The sequence below is a fragment of the Mustela lutreola genome, chromosome 3, assembly GCF_030435805.1.
Source record: "Mustela lutreola isolate mMusLut2 chromosome 3, mMusLut2.pri, whole genome shotgun sequence".
NCBI lineage: Eukaryota > Metazoa > Chordata > Mammalia > Carnivora > Mustelidae > Mustela > Mustela lutreola.
The window spans coordinates 101,469,393-101,489,334 of NC_081292.1; the positions used below are offsets into that span (position 1 = coordinate 101,469,393).

Sequence of the window (19,942 nt, forward strand, 5' to 3'; positions counted from 1 at the left end):
AAAGGGTACAGCCCAGAAATTGAAGTGCCCATTTGGGTAGGGGGAAGGCCACACACACAACCCTCTAAAAGTGACAGAATTTCAGTGAATAATGATCACCAAAGCAAGGGTAAAAAACATGGATGATGAAAACAGAAAGACAAGCTGAAATCCAAAGAAAAAGAGGTGAGAAACCCACATCCGTTCACCAATTGTATACAATAAGCCCTCTGGAACCATAGCCGAAGCAGGATGACTATTTCTGTAAGACTAGTAGCATATCTGCTATAAATGCCTTATAGAAGCCAAGAAGGAAACCACTGGGCCTGGCATCTTTGGTATGTGCTGTTTCTTTTTCTAGATACAGACCATTCAGGTATTTCACTTTTTCTAGAGTCAGGTTTGGTAAGTCAGGTTTTTCAAAGAATATATCCATTTCATTTATCAGATTTCTAGAATATTTCTTTATAATATATCCTCATTGTTTTCTAATATTTATGGCATCTATACTGATATAATCCTGATCATGAGAATTTGTGTCTACTCTCTTTTTTAGCCTGAGCAATCTTGCTAAGAGCTCAGCAATTTTTAATCATTAATAAAAAAAAAAAATCCAGTTGTTGGCTTTGCGAATTTTGTCTATTGATTATTTGTTTTTTGGGGTGTTGAGTTTGATAAGTTCTTTATAGATTTTGAATACTGACCTTTTATCCAATATGTCATTTGCAAATATCTTCTCCCATTCTGTCAGTTGTCTTCTAGTTTTGTAATAGGTATTACTTTTAAACATATTTCTTTTCTTATATAGGCATTTAAAACTATAAATTGCCCTCTAAACATTGCTTTAACAATATCAGACCAATCAATTTATTTTATATATTTATTAATTTTCCCCATGATTTCTTTTTGACTCATGAGTTGGTTAGAAGTGTGATATGTAATTTTTAAATATCTCAGAGTTTTCTAGATAACTTATTGTTATTCACTTATAACTTAATGCTACTATAGAGAACTCTCTGAACTTTGTAGTCTTTTGAATTTTAGTGAGATTTAGTGAGATTTAACTTATGGCAAACATATTCCATATTCACTTGGGAAGAATATATAGTTTGTAGTTGTGCAGGGTGGAGTTCAATGATATTAATTAGATCACAATGCCTGAGATTTTGTTGAGATTTCCTATATATTTATTGAATATGCCTAATTTTTCTGCTGCTGATACAGAGATGCTAAAATCTAAGTCCATGATTTTTGCATTTGTCTATTCTTCCTTTGGCTCTACAAGTTTATATTTTATTTATATTAAAACTAAAACTTGATATGTACTCACTTTAATATTCTCATAATTTTCTAATTTATCGTTATGAAATTATTCTTTTAATTATTGTAACACTATTTGTTTTGACATCTACCTAATATGCTGCATGACTATTTTGATGCTTACTCTTTCTATGGTGTAATTTTTCCATATGCTTACTCTTACCTATTGCTGTTTTTAAATTTCAAGTGCAGTTTAAATAAAAATGTATTATTAAATCTTTCCTTCACCAATGGAACAATCTCTACATTTAATTTAACTGCTTAGTCTACTTACATTCAATATGACTATCTATATATTTGGGTTGGAGACTACACTCTTCCATTTCTCTTCCATTTGCCTCTTTTGCTTTTCCTTCTCGATGCTCATTTTCTCTTTAATTAATCAGTTTTGTTAAATAATTTCACTTTACCTCCTCTCAGCTTCCTAGTTATGCCTTTTTAAAAATTATGTGTTTATTTATATGTAAATATATACCTTTTTAAAAAATTTATTTGACAGAGGGAGACAGAGCGAGAACACAAGCAGGGGGAGTGGGAGAGGGATAATCTCCCGCTGAGGAAGGAGCCAGATGTGGGCCGCTATTCCAGGACCCTGGGAGCATGATCTGAGCCAAAGACAGACACATAATGACTGAGCAACCCATGTGCCCAATATATATCTTTCTTATATGTTTGGAAGAATTCCTCAGGTAAGGTACCTGGAACTATAATTTTATTGCAAGAATATTTTTAACAATATTTTTCATTTCTTAAACATACAGGAATAGTTATCTCTTCATCTCATTGTAATATTTAGTAAGTTATTAATGTAATATTTTTCAAATCTTTTTTCACAAGATTTTCAGATGTACCCTTTTTTGAACTATTATTGATACAAAGAGTTGCATTTCATTTCTTTCTTTTATTGCTCAGTTTTACTAGGAGCTATTCACTTTTATTAATTTTGTCAAATAACCACCTCTTGGAATTTATGATTTTCCATATTTATAAGTAATTTTCAATTTCAATGACTTCATCTTTTATTTTTGTATTTTTTTCTATTTTCTTGAGGTTTAATATGCTGCTCTTTTTCTAGATTTTTGCAAATGAAATTTAAATTGTTATTTTTAAGCATTTCTTCTGTTCTAACATATCTATTAAAAGAGATATGCTAGCTGGAGGCATCATAGTTCCAGATTTCAAGTTATATCACAAAACTGTAATAATCAAAACAGTATGGTACTGGCACAAAATTAGAGACATAGCTCACTAAAACAGAATAGAAAAACAAATAATCCAGTTAAATAATCCAGTTAAAAATGGGTAGAAGAGGGGCGCCTGGGTGGCTCAGTGGGTTAAGCCGCTGCCTTCGGCTCAGGTCATGATCTCAGGGTCCTGGGATCGAGTCCCGCATCGGGCTCTCTGCTCAGCAGGGAGCCTGCTTCCTCCTCTCTCTCTCTGCCTGCCTCTCTGCCTACTTGTAATCTCTCTCTGTCAAATAAATAAATAAATCTTTAAAAAAAAAAAAATGGGTAGAAGACATGAATAGACATTTTTCCACAGAAGACATCCAAATAACTAACAGATAATGGAAATATGCTTAACATCACTGATGATCAGCAAAATGCAAATCTAGACTACAAAGGTAAAGATTGTCAAAGTAGATAAAATCTATATATCGTCTACATGTAATCGACTTTTATATGAAGACACAAATAGAAAAATGTAAAAGGTTGAAGAAAGATATGTCATGCTAACCCTAACTTAAGGAAAAAGCTTATATAGCTATATTGCTATTAGACATAATTAAGGAAATACATTAGCAGGGATAAATAGGGGAACTTCATAATGATAAAAGTTCAATTTTTGTAGAACACATACAATGTTAAATGTTTATGCATATGATAATAGAATGTTGAAATATATAAGGAACTAACAAAACTGTAAGGAGATATAAATAAATTGACAATTATAGCAATGATGTCAACATATAGTTTCAATAATTTATTAAGCAAGTGTTTATAAATCAGTTTAGATTCAGAAAACTTGAAAACATGATTATCCAACTTAATCAAATTTACACTTATAGATTACTTCATCCAATAACAACAGAGTACACATTCTTTTCATATTCACACAAATCATTTATCAAATGATAAGATCTATCATATCCTATTCTATCATATAACATCATATTATATCATGTAAATATGACCTATTGATCATATGTTGAAACAAAATAAGTTACAATAATTTAAATAGAATAAAGTAACTAAAGTTTTTTTGTTTTTTTGTTTTGTTTTGTTTTGTTTTGTTTTAAGGACATTGCTTATCTGTTTTTTTTTTTAACTTTTTTATTTTTTTATAAACATGTATTTTTATCCCCAGGAGTACAGGTCTGTGAATCACCAGATTTACACACTTCACAGCACTCACGAAAGCACATACCCTCCCCAATGTCCATAACGCCAACCCCCCTTCACCAAACACCCCTCCCCCCAGCAACCCTCAGTTTGTTTTGTAAGATTAAGAGTCACTTATGGTTTGTCTCCCTCCCAATCCCATCTTGTTAAATTTATTCTTCTCCTACCCACTTAAGCCCCCATGTTGCATCACCACTTCCTCATATCAGGGAAATCAAATGATAGTTGTCTTTCTCTGCTTGACTTATTTCGCTAAGCATGATACGCTCTAGTTCCATCCATGTTGTCGCAAATGGCAAGATTTCATTTCTTTTGATGGCTGCATAGTATTCCATTGTGTATATATACCACTTCTTCTTGATCCATTCATCTGTTGATGGATATCTAGGTTCTTTCCATAGTTTGGCTGTTGTGGACATTGCTGCTATAAACATTCGGGTGCACGTGCCCCTTTGGATCAATATGTTTGTATCTTTAGGGTAAATACCCAGTAATGCAATTGCTGGGTCATAGGGAAGTTCTATTTTCAACATTTTGAGGAACCTCCATGCTGTTTTCCAGAGTGGCTGCACCAGCTTGCATTCCCACCAACAGTGTAGGAGGGTTCCCCTTTCTCCGCATCCTCGCCAGCATCTGTCATTTCCTGACTTGTTGATTTTAGCCATTCTGACTGGTGTGAGGTGATATCTCATTGTGGTTTTGATTTGTATTTCCCTGATGCCGAGTGATATGGAGCACTTTTTCATGTGTCTGTTGGCCATCTGGATGTCTTCTTTGAAGAAATGTCTGTTCACGTCCTCTGCCCATTTCTTGATGGGATTATTTGTTCCTTGGGTGTTGAGTTTGCTAAGTTCTTTATAGATTCTGGACACTAGTCCTTTATCTGATATGTTGTTTGCAAATATCTTCTCCCATTCTGTCAGTTGTCTTTTGATTTTGTTAACTGTTTCCTTTGCTGTGCAAAAGCTTTTGATCTTGATGAAATCCCATAGTTCATTTTTGCCCTTGCTTCCCTTGCCTTTGGCGTTGTCCTTAGGAAGATGTTGCTGCAGCTGAGGTCGAAGAGGTTGCTGCCTGTGTTCTCCTCAAGGATTTTGATAGATTCCTTTTGCACATTGAGGTCCTTCATCCATTTTGAGTCAATTTTCGTGTGTGGGGTAAGGAAAAGGTCCAATTTCATTTTTCTGCATGTGGCTGTCCAATTTTCCCAACACCATTTATTGAAGAGGCTGTCTTTTTTCCATTGGACATTCTTTCCTGCTTTGTCAAAGATTAGTTGACCATAGAGTTGAGGGTCTATTTCTGGGCTCTCTATTCTGTTCCATTGATCTACGTGTATGTTTTTGACCCAGTACCATGCTGTCTTGATGATGATAGCTTTGTAATAGAGCTTGAAGTCCGGAATTGTGATGCCACCAACGTTGGCTTTCTTTTTCAATATCCCTTTGGCTATTCGAGGTCTTTTCTGGTTCCATATAAATTTTAGAATTATTTGTTCCATTTCTTTGAAAAAGATGGATGGTACTTTGATAAGAATTGTATTAAATGTGTAGATTGCTTTAGGTAGCATAGACATTTTCACAATATTTATTCTTCCAATCCAGGAGCATGGAACATTTTTCCATTTCTTTGTGTCTTCCTCAATTTCTTTCATGAGTACTTTATAGTTTTCTGAGTATAGATTCTGTGTCTCTTTGGTTAGGTTTATTCCTAGGTATCTTATGGTTTGGGGTGCAATTGTAAATGGGATGGACTCCTTAATTTCTCTTTCTTCTGTCTTGTTGTTGGTGTAGAGAAATGCAACTTATTTCTCTGCATTGATTTTATATCCTGACACTTTACTGAATTCCTGTATAAGTTCTAGCAGTTTTGGAGTGGAGTCTTTTGGGTTTTCCACATATAGTATCATATCATCTGCGAAGAGTGAAAATTTGCCTTCTTCTTTGCCGATTTGGATGCCTTTAATTTCCTTTTGTTGTCTGATTGCTGAGGCTAGGACCTCTAGTAAGATGTTGAATAGCAGTGGTGATAATGGACATCCCTGCCGTGTTCCTGACCTTAGCGGAAAAGCTTTCAGTTTTTCTCCATTGAGAATGATATTTGCGGTGGGTTTTTCATAGATGGCTTTGATGATATTGAGGTATGTGCCCTCTATCCCTACACTTTGAAGAGTTTGATCAGGAAGGGATGCTGTACTTTGTCAAAAGTTTTTTCAGCATCTATTGAGAGTATGGTTATTGTTCTTTCTTTTCTTGATGTGTTGTATCACATTGATTGATTTGTGGATGTTGAACCAACCTTCAGCCCTGGAATAAATCCCACTTGGTCGTGGTGAATAATCCTTTTAATGTACTGTTGAATCCTCTTGGTCAGTATTTTGGTGAGAATTTTCGCCTCTGAGTTCATCAAGGATATTGTTCTGTAGTTCTCTTTTTTGATGGGATCCTTGTCTGGTTTTGGGATCAAGGTGACGCTGGCCTCATACAATGAGTTTGGAAGTTTTCCTTCCATTTCTATTTTTTAGAACTTTTTCAGGAGAATAGGAATTAGTTCTTCTTTAAATGTTTGTTAGAATTCCCGCGGGAAGCCGTCTGGCCCTGGGCTTTTGTTTGTTTGGAGATTTTTAATGACTGTTTCAATCTCCTTACTGGTTATGGGTCTGTTCAGGCTTTCTACTTCTTCCTGGTTCAGTTGTGGTAGTTTATATGTTTCTAGGAATGCATCCATTTCTTCCAGATTGTCAAATCTGTTGGCGTAGAGTTGCTCATAGTATGTTCTTATAATAGTTTGTATTTCTTTGGTGTTAGTTGTGATCTCTCCTCTTTCATTAATGATTTTATTTATTGGGGTCCTTTCTCTTTTCTTTTTGATAAGTCTGGCCAGGGGTTTATCAATTTTATTAATTCATTCAAAGAACCAGCTCCTAGTTTCGTTGATTTGCTCTATTGTCTTTTTGGTTTCTCTTTCATTGATTTCTGCTCTGATCTTTATGATTTCTCTTCTCCTGCTGGGCTTAGGGTTTCTTTCTTGTTCTTTCTCCAGCTCCTTTAGGTGTAGGCTTAGCTTGTGTACCTGAGACCTTTCTTTTGTCTTGAGGAAAGCTTGTACTGCTATATATTTTCCTCTCAGGACTGCCTTTGTTGTGTCCCACAGATTTTGAACTGTTGTATTTTCATTATCATTTGTTTCCATGATTTTTTTCAATTCTTCTATAATTTCCCGGTTGTCCCATTCATTCTTTAGAAGGATGCTGTTTAGTCTCCATGTATTTGGGTTCTTTCCAAACTTCCTCTTGTGGTTGAGTTCTTGCTTCAGAGCATTGTGGTCTGAAAATATGCAGGGAATGATCCCAATCCTTTGATACCGGTTGAGTCCTGATTTAGGACCGAGGATGTGATCTATTCTGGAGAATGTTCCATGTGCACTAGAGAAGAATGTGTATTCTGTTGCTTTGGGATGAAATGTTCTGAATATATCTGTGACGTCCATCTGGTCCAGTGTGTCATTTAAGGCCTTTATTTCCTTGCTGATCTTTTGCTTGGATGATCTGTCCATTTCAGTGACGGGAGTGTTAGAGTCCCCTACTATTATTGTATTATTGTCTATGTGTTTCTTTGATTTTGTTATTAATTGTTTTATATAGTTGGCTGTTCCCACGTTGGGGGCATAGATATTTAAAATTGTTAGATCTTCTTGTTGGACAGACACTTTGAGTATGATATAGTGTCCTTCCTCATCTCTTATTATAGTCTTTGGCTTAAAGTCTAATTGATCTGATATAAGGATTGCCACTCTTGCTTTCTTCTGATGTCCATTAGCATGGTAAATTCTTTTCCACCCCCTCACTTTAAATCTGGAGGTGTCTTCGGGCTTAAAATGAGTTTCTTGGAGGCAACATATAGATGGGTTTTGTTTTTTTATCCATTCTGATACCCTGTGTCTTTTTATTGAGTCATTTAGCCCATTAACATTCAGGGTAACTATTGAGAGATATGAATTTAGTGCCATTGTATTGCCTGCAATGTGACTGTTACTGTATATTGTCTCTGTTCCTTTCTGATCTACCACTTGTAGGCTCTCTCTTTGCTTAGAGGACCCCTTTCAATAATTCCTGTAGAGCTTGTTTGGTGTTTGCAAATTCTTTCAGTTTTTGTTTGTCCTGGAAGCTTTTAATCTCTCCTTCTATTTTCAATGATAGCCTAGCTGGATATAGTATTCTTGGCTGCATGTTTTTCTCATTTAGTGCTCTGAAAATATCATGCCAGCTCTTTCTGGCCTGCCAGGTCTCTGTGGATAAGTCAGCTGCCAATCTAATATTTTTGCCATTGTATGTTACAGACTTCTTTTCCCGGGCTGCTTTCAGGATTTTCTCTTTGTCACTGAGACTTGCAAATTTTACTATAAGGTGATGGGGTGTGGGCCTATTCTTATTGATTTTGAGGGGAGTTCTCTGAATCTCCTGAATCTTGATGCTCGTTCCCTTTGCCATATTGGGGAAATTCTCCCCCATAATTCTCTCCAGTGTACCTTCTGCTCCCCTCTCTCTTTGTTCTTCTTCTGGAATCCCAATTATTCTAATGTTGTTTCGTCTTATGGTGTCACTTATCTCTCAAATTCTCCCCTCGTGGTTCAGTAGCTGTTTGTCCCTCTTTTGCTCAGCTTCTTTATTCTCTGTCATTTGGTATTCTATATCACTAATTCTTTCTTCTGCCTCATTTATCCTAGCAGTGAGAACCTCCGTTTTTTATTGCACCCCATTAATAGCTTTTTTTACTTCAACTTGTTTAGATTTTATTTCTTTTATTTCTCCAGAAAGGGCTTTTATATCTCTTGAGAGGGTTTCTCTAATATCTTCCATGCCTTTTTCGAGCCCAGCTAGAACCTTGAGAATTGTCATTCTGAACTCTAGATCTGACATATTACCAATGTCTCTATTGATTAGGTCCCTAGCCTTTGGTACTGCCTCTAGTTCTTTTTTTTTGTGGTGAATTTTTCCGCCTTATCATTTTGTCCAGATAAGAGTATATGAAAGAGCAAGTAAAATACTAAAAGTGAGGCAACAACCCCAGGAAAATATGGTTTAACCAAATCAGAAGAGAACCCTAATCGTGAGGGGGGAGAAAGGGGATAAAAAGAGGTTCAAAAAGAAAGAAAGGAAAAAGAAAAAAAAAGAAAAAAAGAAAAGAATTTAAAAAAGGAAAACGAATAAAGAAAAATATAAAAAGGAAAATATATACATATTAGATAAACTAGTTAAAAAACATTAAAAAAGAACAGGGTAAAAGTTTAAAAAAATTTTAAAAGAAGAAGCGAAAAAAAAATGAAAAAGAAAAAAATTAAATTAACTGCATGACTAAAAGAATCACAGGGGAAAAAGAAAAAAAAAAAGAAAAGAAAGAAAAATCATAGGGAGAAAGCCATGAGTTCCATGCTTTGCTTTCTCCTCCTCTGGAATTCTGCTGCTCTCCTTGGTATTGGAACTGCACTCCTTGGTAGGTGAACTTGGTCTTAGCTGGGTTTCTTGTTCATCTTCTGGGGGAGGGGCCTGGTGTAGTGATTCTCAAGTGTCTTTGCCCCAGGCAGAATTGTACCGCCCTTACCAGGGGCCGGGGTGAGTAATCCGCTCGGGTTTGCTTTCAGGAGCTTTTGTTCCCTGAGTGCTTTTCGTAGAGTTCTGGAGGACGGGAATACAAATGGCGGCCTCCTGGTCTCCGGCCCACAGGAGCCGAGAGCCCGGGGGCCCCACTCCTCAGTGCGCCCTCAGAGAACAGCGCCCAGTTACTCCTGTCTGCCTGACCTCCGGCCGCGTTCCAAGCTCCCTGAGCCTGCGACCGGTTCAAGGTAACCCCGAGCTGTGAGCTTAGTGTCGGCTCTGTCTCTGTAGCCGGCTTTCCTGTTCCAATACGCGCAAGCTCTGTGACACTCAGATACCCCCGATCCTTCTGTGACCCTGCAGGACCTGAGGCCACACTGACCCCACGTGGGCTTCGCCCCGGTTTAGCCTCTGGAGCGATGTCCCTCAGCGGAACAGACTTTAAAAGTCCTGATTTTGTGCTCCGTTGCTCTGCTGCTTGCCGGGAGCCGGCCCCTCCCCCCCGGGGTCTATCTTCCCATTGCTTTGAATTCACTTCTCTGCAGGTCCTACCTTTCAGAAAGTGGTTGTTTTTCTGTTTCCAGAATTGCTGTTTTTCTTCTCTTTGATCTGCTGATGGATTTTCAGGTGTTTGCAATCTTTAGATAAGCTATCTAGCTGATCTCTGGCTAGCTGAAGTAGTCTTAGCCTACTACTTCTCTGCCATCTTGACTCCTCCCCTCTAAAGTTTTGTTTTTTAATTGATATGGAATTCAATTAAAAATCAATAATGGAAAGATATCTGGAAAGTTCCTAAATAAAAACCACTTCTAAATAATGTATGGTACAAAGTTACATTCAAAATAGAAATTAGAGGAGTGCCTTGGTGGTAGTCAGTTGAGCATTGATTGTTGGTTTCAACTGGAGTCATGATTTTAGTGTCCTGGAATCAAACCCTACATTGGGCTCTGTGCTCCGTGTAGAGTCTGCTTGAGATTCTCCTGCTCATGCTGTCTCGTGCACTTTCTCAAATAAATAAATAAATCTTTAAAAAAGGAGAAATTAGAAATTATTTGAAATAAATTATAAAACAAATCATGTCAAAATTAATGGGATTCAGGTAAAGCAAAACTTTTCCAGTCAAGTGCGAAGTTTATTGCACTTAATTAAACACAATATTCAAAAACAGTGTTTCCAAATAATGGCCCTCACTTCTACTATAGGAAACTGCAAAAAGAATAATAAATAAAATCTCAAGAAAGGAGAAGAAAATATATACCTATCAGAGTAGAAACCAATGAAATAGAAGACAGACAAATAGTCCAAAAAACTCACAAAAAAACAAAAAACTATTGAATCCAAAAGCTGGTTCTTTGCTAAGTTTAATAAATTGATAACCTTACTCACACTGATCAGGGAAAAGAGAGAAGACACAGATTTTTAACATCAAGAATTAAAGAGCTGATATCATGAGAAATTCTAAAGGTATTAAAATGACAATAAGGGACTATTTTGAATTTTTAAAAATTTAATAAATAATATTTTATAATAGGTTTTATATTTACAGAAAAGTTACAAGAATATTACAGAGACTCTCCATGTACCCCATAACCAGTTTAATAATTAACATTTTGAAAAAAATTATTTAAAGATAAAGTGATTCCTCATAGATATGGGGAAAGAAGATTTTTTTAAAACCAGAACACAGAGAAGTGGCTGGTTTAAATTAGATCCCCAATAAATATTTTTAATTGAGTTATAATTGACATATAACATTATGATAGTTTCTGGTGTAAAACATAATGATTCAATATTTTGCAAAATGATCTCCACAATAATCCTAGTTATCATCCATTACTATATGAAGTCAAAATTTTTTTCATGGGGTGATGAGAAATTTTAAGATCTACTCTCAGCAATTTCCAAATTTACAACACAGTATTAACTATAATCACTATACTGCACGTATGGGTTTAGTTTCTTTCTTTTTTTTCTAAAGTAGGTTACCTGTCCAACTTGGAGTTCAACATGGGTCTCAAACTCAGAACCCTGAGATCAAGATGTAAGCTCAGATCAAGATTTGGATGCTTAACTGACTGAGCCACCCATGTGCCTCCACCTTTTTTTTTTTTTTAAAGATTCCACATATAAAGCAGATCATGTAGTGACTGTCTATTTCTGTCTGAGTCATTTCACTTAGGCTGATGTCCTCAAGGTCATCCATATTGTCACAAATGGTAAGATTTTCTTCTTTTTTTCTGGCTGAGTAATATTCAGCTCTCTATGTGTGTATGTGTGTTTGTGTCTGTGTGTGTGTGTGTATGTGTATCTCTGTGTGTGTGTATCTCACATATTTATCCATTCATCCATTGATGGGTAGTTAGGTTCTTTCCATGTTTTTCCTGTTATAAATAATAGTGCAGTCATAATTGAGGTTTCATAGGTTTTATTTTGAATGAGTGCTTTCATTTCCTTTGGATAAATATACATAAGAGGAATTGCTGGGTCATATGATAATTCTATTTTTAATTTCTTTGTTTTATATTTTATTATTTTATTTTATTTTATTTTGAGAGAGTGAGAGAGAGAAAGAGAGGGAAGGAGGAGGAGAGAGAAGGAATCTCACATCTTACTAATGTGAGGTAATATCTCATTGTGGTTTTGATTTGCATTTCCCCAATAATCAGTGATGTTGAGCACATTTTTCATTACCTTTGGGTTATCTGTATGTCTTTTTTGGGAAAAAAAAAAGTCTATTCAGATCCTCTGTTTATTTTTAAATTGCATTGTTTGAGTTGTATGTATTGAGTTGCACTGAGTTGTATGAGTTCTTTATATGTTTTGGATATTGACCACTTATCAGACATATGATTTACAAATATTTATGTCTATTCAGTATGCTGCCTTTTCATTTTGTTGATGATTTCCTTTGCTATCCAGAAACTTCTTGGTTTGATGTACTCCTACTTGTTTATTTTTGTTTTTGTTGCCTTTGCTTTGGGTGTCGCATCCAAAAACTCATTGCCAAGACCAATGTCAGGAGCTTAGTGATTACATTTTCTTATAGGAAGTTTATGGTTTCAGATCCTAAATTCAAGGCTTTAATTCATTTTCAGTTAATTTTTTTATATGACATAAGATAGAGGTTTCATTCCTTGCATGTGGCTGTCCAGCTTTCTTAACACAATTTATTGAAGATACTGTCCTTTTCCAATTGTATATTCTTGGCTCTTGTGACATTAATTAATTGAATGTATATGCATGGGTTTAGTTCTGGACTCTATATTCTATCAATCAATGTATCTGTTTCTATGCCAGTACATACTGTTTTGATTAATATGGCTTTATGCTATAGTTTGAAGCCTCAGGATGTGTGATGTATCCAGCTTTGTTCTTTCTCAAGGTTGCTCTACTTGGCGGTCTTTTTTGTTTTCATAGAAATTTTAGAATTGTTTTGTTTTATTTCTGTGAAAAATGCCATAGGAAATTTGATAGTGATTGCACTCACTCTAGTTCTTCCAATCCTTGAGTTCTAAATACTTCTTTTCCGTTTATTTGTGTCTTCTTTAATTTCTGTCATCAAAGTCATAGTTTTCAGTGTACAGATCTTTGTCCAAATTCATTTCTAAGTAATTTATATGCAATTCTAAGTGAGATTACTTTCTTAAATTTTCTTTCTGATAACTCATTACTAATGTATAAAAATGCAACAAATTTTTCTAGTAAGATTTTGTATCCTATAACTTTAATGAGTCCATTTATTAGTTGTAACAGTATTTCAGTGGAGTATTAGGGTTTCTATATATAATATCACACCATTTGGAAATTATGATTTTTTTTTAATTTCTTTTTTTCCAACTTTGACGTCTTTTTCTTTTTCTTTTTCTTTTTTTTTTTTTTTTCCCCTTCCCTAATTGTTCTGGCTAGGATTTCCAATACTGTTGAGTAAAAGTGATGGAAATGGCCACTTGTGTCTTGTTTCTTATCTTAGAGGAAAAACTTTCAGTTTTCACCAAAGAATATCAAGTCATCTGTGGGTTTGTCATATATGACTTTGATTATGTTGAGGCACATTTCTTCTGCAACTACATCGTTATGAGTTTTGAATATTTTAATGTCAATAAAGTCCAAACTTACATAAATTAATGAATTTTTTAAAAGCCATTAACTAGCAAAACTCATGAAGAGTAAGGGATAACTTGAATTGTCCCAAATCAGTTAAAAAAACTGAGTTTGTAAGTTGAACTTTTCAACAAAGAAAACTCCAACCCTAAAAGTGTTCACTACAAAATACAACTAAATATTAAAAGCATAATAATTCTTTTTCAACAAAAATCTTGTTTATGGACATTGGGGAGGTTATGTGCTATGGTGAGTGGTATGAAATATGTAAGCTTGATGATTCACAGACCTGTACCCCTGGGGTAAATAATACACTATATGTTAATAAAAAATAAAAGTATAAAAATAATCTTTCAAAAAAAAAGACTTCTCAATTGTTTCATGAGGTCAGCATAATTCTGATACTAAAACAAATAAACTACATATTGGTATCAAGTTCAAAGTACTCAAGAGCACAAATTTAAAAATTCTTAACAAAATCTATCCAGTTGAATACAGCTATTTGTAGAAAGATAATAACACCACCAGCAACTGAGGGTTATCTTGGAGCTGCAGGACTGATATAACATTCAAAAACATATCACTCTTCTTCACAATATTAACAAAACTTATCTCAACATATGCAGGAATATCATTTGTCAAAATTCAACTTCCATTCCTGATAAAAATATTTCAGCAAACTATAAAAAGAAGAAAAATTTCTTCAACTAGAAAAAGGTCTTTTATGAAAAGTCTGTAAGCTAACATTATACTTCCATAATGAAAGTACAAATTTCTCCTCTCACTACTTTGACTTAGCCTAGTGTTGAACTTTCTAGCCATTGCAATAAGACAAAAATAATGATAACAATAACAGTAAAGAAAGAAAACAGATGAAAGGCATTCAAATAAAAAAGATATGACTGTTTTAGCTCATAAATAACATGATCATTTATGAGGAAAATCCTATGAAATTTACAAAAAAAAAGTCCTAGTAGAAAAAGTAACTGAATTTTAGTTTGTGTAGAGAATCCTAGATTAAACAAAAACAAATGCAGTTTTACAAAACCCAACAATCAACCAGAAATTTAAAGTAAAAGAAAAAAAACAGAACAGTGTTTACAACACTATCAAAACTATGAAATAATAGGGATAAATATGATAAATGACCTTTAAGACAAGTACAATGAAAACTAAAACATAATGGTGAGATAAATTTTAAAAGACATAAGTAAATAGAGAGATAGACTGTTTTCAATGATGAAAGAACTAATATTTTTAAGATGTCAAACCTCCTCAAATGAATTTGTAAATTCAACAGGATATCAGTGTCCTGGTGGAATTTTGTTATAAAAATTGAGAAGTTAAGAAAATTCTTACAGAAATGTGAAGGACCAAAACATATATATATTGTAATAAAAAAGGGCAAAACTGGAAAGATTACTTTAACTTCAACACATTATAAAACTGTGAGAATCAAGACAGTGTTATATTGGCATCAAGCTATTTGAATAGATCATTGAAATAGGAGGAAAGTGAAGAAATACATTTATAAAATCAATTTACTTTTGTTAAAGGAAAAATGTCATTCCATTACCTAATACTCTTTTCCACATAGTTGAAATAATTGACTATTCCATTAAAAAAATCTTTTAAATATAAGAAAAAAAAATTGATCCTTAAAAAACAAGAAAAATAAATGATCCTTAATTTTGACCATATAACAAATTAACTCAAAATGTATCATAGCCCTAAATAAAAACCTTAAACTTTATTATTAAAGGAAAATATATGAGTAAATGTTTGTAATCTTGACTTAGGCAATAATTTTTTAGTTCTAACATCAAAATCACTGCCTATAAAATAAAAAAATAATAAAAATAAAAATTTGACTTCATAAAAATGAGTATTTTTTTCTCTTGAAAATACACTGTTAAGAGAAAGAAAAGACAAGCAAAAGACAGGGTGAAGATATATACATATCATATATTAAATAAATGTCTTGCATCCAAAATATATAAAAAAATTAAACTCAGTAGTAAGAAAACAAGCCAAAAAAAAAAAAGACAAAAAGGGGCACGTGGGTGGCTCAGTTGGTTAAGCAACTGCCTTCAGCTCAGGTCATGATCTGGGAGTTCTGGGACTGAGTCCCACATCAGGCTCCCAGCTCCATGGGGAATCTGCTTTTCCCTCTGACCTCCCCTCTCATGCTCTCTCACTCTGTCTCTCTCTCAAATAAATAAATAAAATTGAATTTAAAAAAAAAAAAAGACAAAAGGTTTAAAAATATTTTTTACCAAAAAAGATATGCTATATCAAATAACCACACAAGAAATATTCAAAATCATCATCTTTAAAGAAATGCAAATTATAACAGTGATATTCCATTATACTCCAATAGAATATGTAACATTAAAAATTAGCTATACCGGCTGGAGTCCCCGGAGTCTGCGGCGGGCGGCAGTGACGGCCCCAGCGCTGACGGCGGCGGCCCGGGGGGCGGCGTGGACGCCCGCGGCGCCGGCTGGGGCATCACCGCCGGCCTCGACCCCGAAATGGCGCTGCTGGCGGAGCACCTGCTGAAGCCGCTGCCGGCGGACAAGCAGATCGAGACGGGGCCCTTCCTGGAGGCGGTGTCCCACCTGCCGCCCTTCTTCGATTGCCTTGGGTCCCCAGTGTTTACTCCCATCAAGGCAGACATAAGCGGCAACATCACGAAAATCAAGGCGGTTTATGACACCAACCCAGCCAAGTTCCGGACCCTGCAGAATATCCTGGAGGTGGAGAAGGAAATGTATGGAGCAGAGTGGCCCAAAGTGGGAGCCACACTGGCGCTCATGTGGCTGAAAAGAGGCCTCCGCTTCATCCAGGTCTTCCTCCAGAGCATCTGTGACGGGGAGAGGGATGAGAATCACCCCAACCTCATCCGCGTCAACGCCACCAAGGCCTATGAGATGGCCCTTAAGAAGTACCATGGCTGGATCGTGCAGAAGATCTTCCAGGCAGCGCTGTATGCGGCTCCCTACAAGTCCGACTTCCTGAAAGCACTCTCCAAGGGGCAGAACGTGACGGAGGAGGAGTGCCTGGAGAAGGTCCGCCTCTTCCTGGTCAACTACACGGCCACCATTGACGTCATCTACGAGATGTACACCAAGATGAACGCCGAGCTCAACTACAAGGTGTAGATGCGACCGGGGCAGGGGACCCCTCACAGCACCTGGTGAACCCGAATCAATGTGAAGCAAGCCCGCAGGCCACCCCTGGAGCTGCCCAGAGGCCAGTGGAGGCCTACAGGGGACGGCAAGCCCTGGTTTTCATTTTTTAAAAAGTCATTTTGGGGGGTTATCCTAATGGAGCAATATATAACAGTCCTACTTCCGAATCCCCTTTGAATTTCACAACAGCACAGACTGACTTCCATCCCTCCATTTCAGTGTGGTAAAAATCAATTAATGTTTCTAATCAAGTCCTAAGGGGTGTTTTTTTTTCCCTTTTTCTTTTTCTTCCTCCGCATGCAGAGCATAACTCTGCGGGGAGCTGTGTGTCATACACCTCACTTGAAAAAGAAGCACATGTCCTTAGGATCTGACCAAATGATGTTTTGGGTGTTTTAAGGACCATGAGAAGTTTGATTTGAAATTACACAGGGCCCCTGCAGTGGGCTTTTTTTTTTTTTTTTTTTTTTTTTTTTTTTTTTTTTTTTTTTTTTTTTTAAAGCAAACTGTTGTGTCTTCTCATGTGGTTTGTATGGCCCGACCTCACAACACTGTCATTATCGATCCTGCTTTTTCTTACTGTCTTTGGCCAGACAGTGTTTTTATAGCTGAAACCAACCAGCAAGCCTTTGATGGGCAAGTGGGGGGGGGGGCATTTTAAAGCTATCAGGCACAAATAAGTGACCACAGATGACTATTTGCATTCTTCTGCATAGTAGTTTTCTTCAGGGACAGCTTTTCCAACCTAAGAAACTACCGACCATGTGTATTCTCTCAAAGGGGAGAGGGCAAACCCTCCCATCTGCTGAGACCCAGGAAAACGCCTCACTGCCTTAACTATCCTTTCTGGCACTAAAAAGAGCTGTATTTTTTAACGCGTTGGGGTAAACAGAGCAACCTCAGAGGAACTGATGTGTGTTCCAAACCCAATGAGGAACATTTGGTGATTTTTATGTGAGAAACTAAATGATCCTTAATAAATAAATCTCTATTTTGGAATAAAAAAAAAAAATTAGCTATACCAAGTTTAAGCAACAGTGTAAAGCAATTACAATTCCCTTACACTGTTAGTGAAAAAAAATCTATGATTGTTTCAACTACTTTCAAAACAAGATAGCCAGTTAAACATATTCCTACTATATGACCTGGTCTTTCCATCCCTTGGCATCTATTCAAGAAAAATAAATGCATGTGTCCATCCAATGCCTTGTATATAAGTTTTCATAACACTTTGTTTATAATAGCCCCAAATTGGAAACAACTCTAGCATCAATCAAGAAGTGAATGTATAAACAAGTTGTGGCATATCTGTACAATAGACTACTACTCAGCAGTAAGATCGAATGAATTATTGATACACATAAAAATATGGATGAATCCCAATCTAGTTATACTGAGTAAAAGACACATCCAAAAAAAAAACCAACAAAGTTCGTAATGTTTCATTTCACTTGTATAAAATTTTAGAAGACACAATTTTTTTGCTTTCTGACAGAAAGCAAATCAGTGATTGCACAGCAAAGGAGCAGAAGGGAAGCGGCACAAAAGAAGGAGAATTTTGAAGGTGATATATTTGTTTATTTTCTTGACTTTAGTGATGATTTCATAAGTCTATGCATATGCCAGCATTTATGAAATTGTGCACTGTAAAATGTGTAGTGCTTTATATTTAAGTTATACCTCAATAATGCTGGACTCATCCACTAAAATGTCCCTATTCCTAGTCTAAGGATCTCACTCTTCTATCCAGGCTCTGTTTTTGATAAAGGAGATAAAGCTTCATATTTTTGTCTCCTTTAAAACCCAGCTACCCTCAAAGTAAGAGTCTGGGCTTGATTTTTTAACATTTTCTGAAGCTGAAGATAGGGCCTCTTTTTAGACTACCATCAAGGAGCTCTGACTCTCAGAGTGTGCCTTAAATTGGCAAGTAATTCCCCTAAGCCCATCAATTTTCTTTTGCAAGCCTCCAATGCTATGAAAAGGAAGTAGTTAGGTATATGTTATGTCATGCTGATTAAACATCACAGGTATTTGTTCTCCCAATTACGTGTCCTTCACTTGCCTCTCGTCTCAATTAACCAATGGTGAAAGTTTTAGTAAATTTGAGGCTACTCCATGCTAGAATAATAATTACTCTGGTGCCCACCAAGAATGGGATCTTATTGGTCTCAGATGAGTAGGCAATGCAAGTTCAAAACCTCATCCTCGGTGTTTGCTTTCTAGTACTATTTGTAGAACTATTGTGTTAGTTCAAGTTCTCCAGAAAACACAGCTCAAAATAAAACTTACGTGCTAAAGCATTATTGCAAAGGGCAGCCCTAGACCAGCAAAAATGAGGGAAATGTAAGTGAGGCATGATAGGACAGAAAAAGGAATGCCAGATGGTATGTTGTAAAGCAAACATTAGTTCACCAAGAGACACAGCATGCCTTCTAACAGGTGCATGGAAAACTAAGTTTAAGGCCCACCCAGTGGAGGGAACACTGAAGAGGCAATTTATCCATTGACTTCCTTTTGTCTTCTATGACACTACTTACCGACACACATAACCACATTTCTGGGTGGTGTCACATAGCTTCTCAGACAGCAACTAGGAAACTGCAATCTATCTTTGTACTGTAGGCCTCTGCATGAAGAAGTAATGGAGAAGCAAAAAGCCCTGGGCATTCACCTTCAAATAGTAGAAACTTACAGGCCTCAGGACCATTTTCCATAGCAATGACTGTGCAGAGAAATGGCCAACAATCAGGAAAGCATGCAAGGCATTCAAGATACCTACAACCTAAAACAAGCATTCAAAATAAGACACGGAGCCAGGCATGGAACACATACCTTCCTGTAATTCACATATGCTTTCTAGATCTTTAGAACACTTCATACCTCATTTGTTCTCTGGCCAATAGCACCATCTGCTTATCTGCTTTCTTGCCACCTGGCTCCAGACTCAGCAAGCCAGCTTTTCTTTATGAAGTCTCTGTGTTTCTTCCTAACCTGGCTAAGATCCTGACACTGCTATTGCTTGCCTGCTACTTTCTCTTTTCCTTGAACTTTCTTGTACTACATGTTACAAATTTCTGATATATACCAGTTTCATAATCTTTAAACTTCCTTGGTTTCTGTGCAAAACCATGCATTCCACTAGCTATCTACCTATCTCTATTATCTATCTATCATGTATCATTATCATCTGTCTATTTCTAGTTATTTTTAAAGTCAGTGCCACCAACAGCTAAACGAAGTTATTTTTTTCCTTCTTTCTTCTGCCAGTCAGAGTCAAACCTAATTTGATTTTTCCTTTTTAGAGTAATATATCATCATGAAGACCTCAAACCCCGTGACTGTTTCTCTTGGTT

The 19,942-nt window shown here is 36.0% G+C and overlaps 2 protein-coding genes across 2 annotated transcripts in view; one reads left to right on the top strand and one right to left on the bottom strand.

Annotated features, from left to right (window-relative positions):
* LOC131827899 (heme oxygenase 2-like) overlaps positions 1-15,907 on the bottom strand; it is a 125,176-nt gene extending 109,269 nt beyond the window's left edge. Inside the window, 1 exon segment of the mRNA XM_059168862.1 lies at positions 15,804-15,907. Coding sequence (XP_059024845.1) covers positions 15,804-15,907 — 104 coding nt within the window.
* LOC131826903 (glycolipid transfer protein) lies at positions 15,812-17,601 on the top strand. The gene has a single exon (XM_059166596.1). It carries the CDS (start codon positions 15,930-15,932, stop codon positions 16,557-16,559), a length of 630 nt encoding a protein of 209 aa, XP_059022579.1. The 5' UTR covers positions 15,812-15,929; the 3' UTR covers positions 16,560-17,601.
* The last annotated feature ends 2,341 nt before the right edge of the window (positions 17,602-19,942 follow it).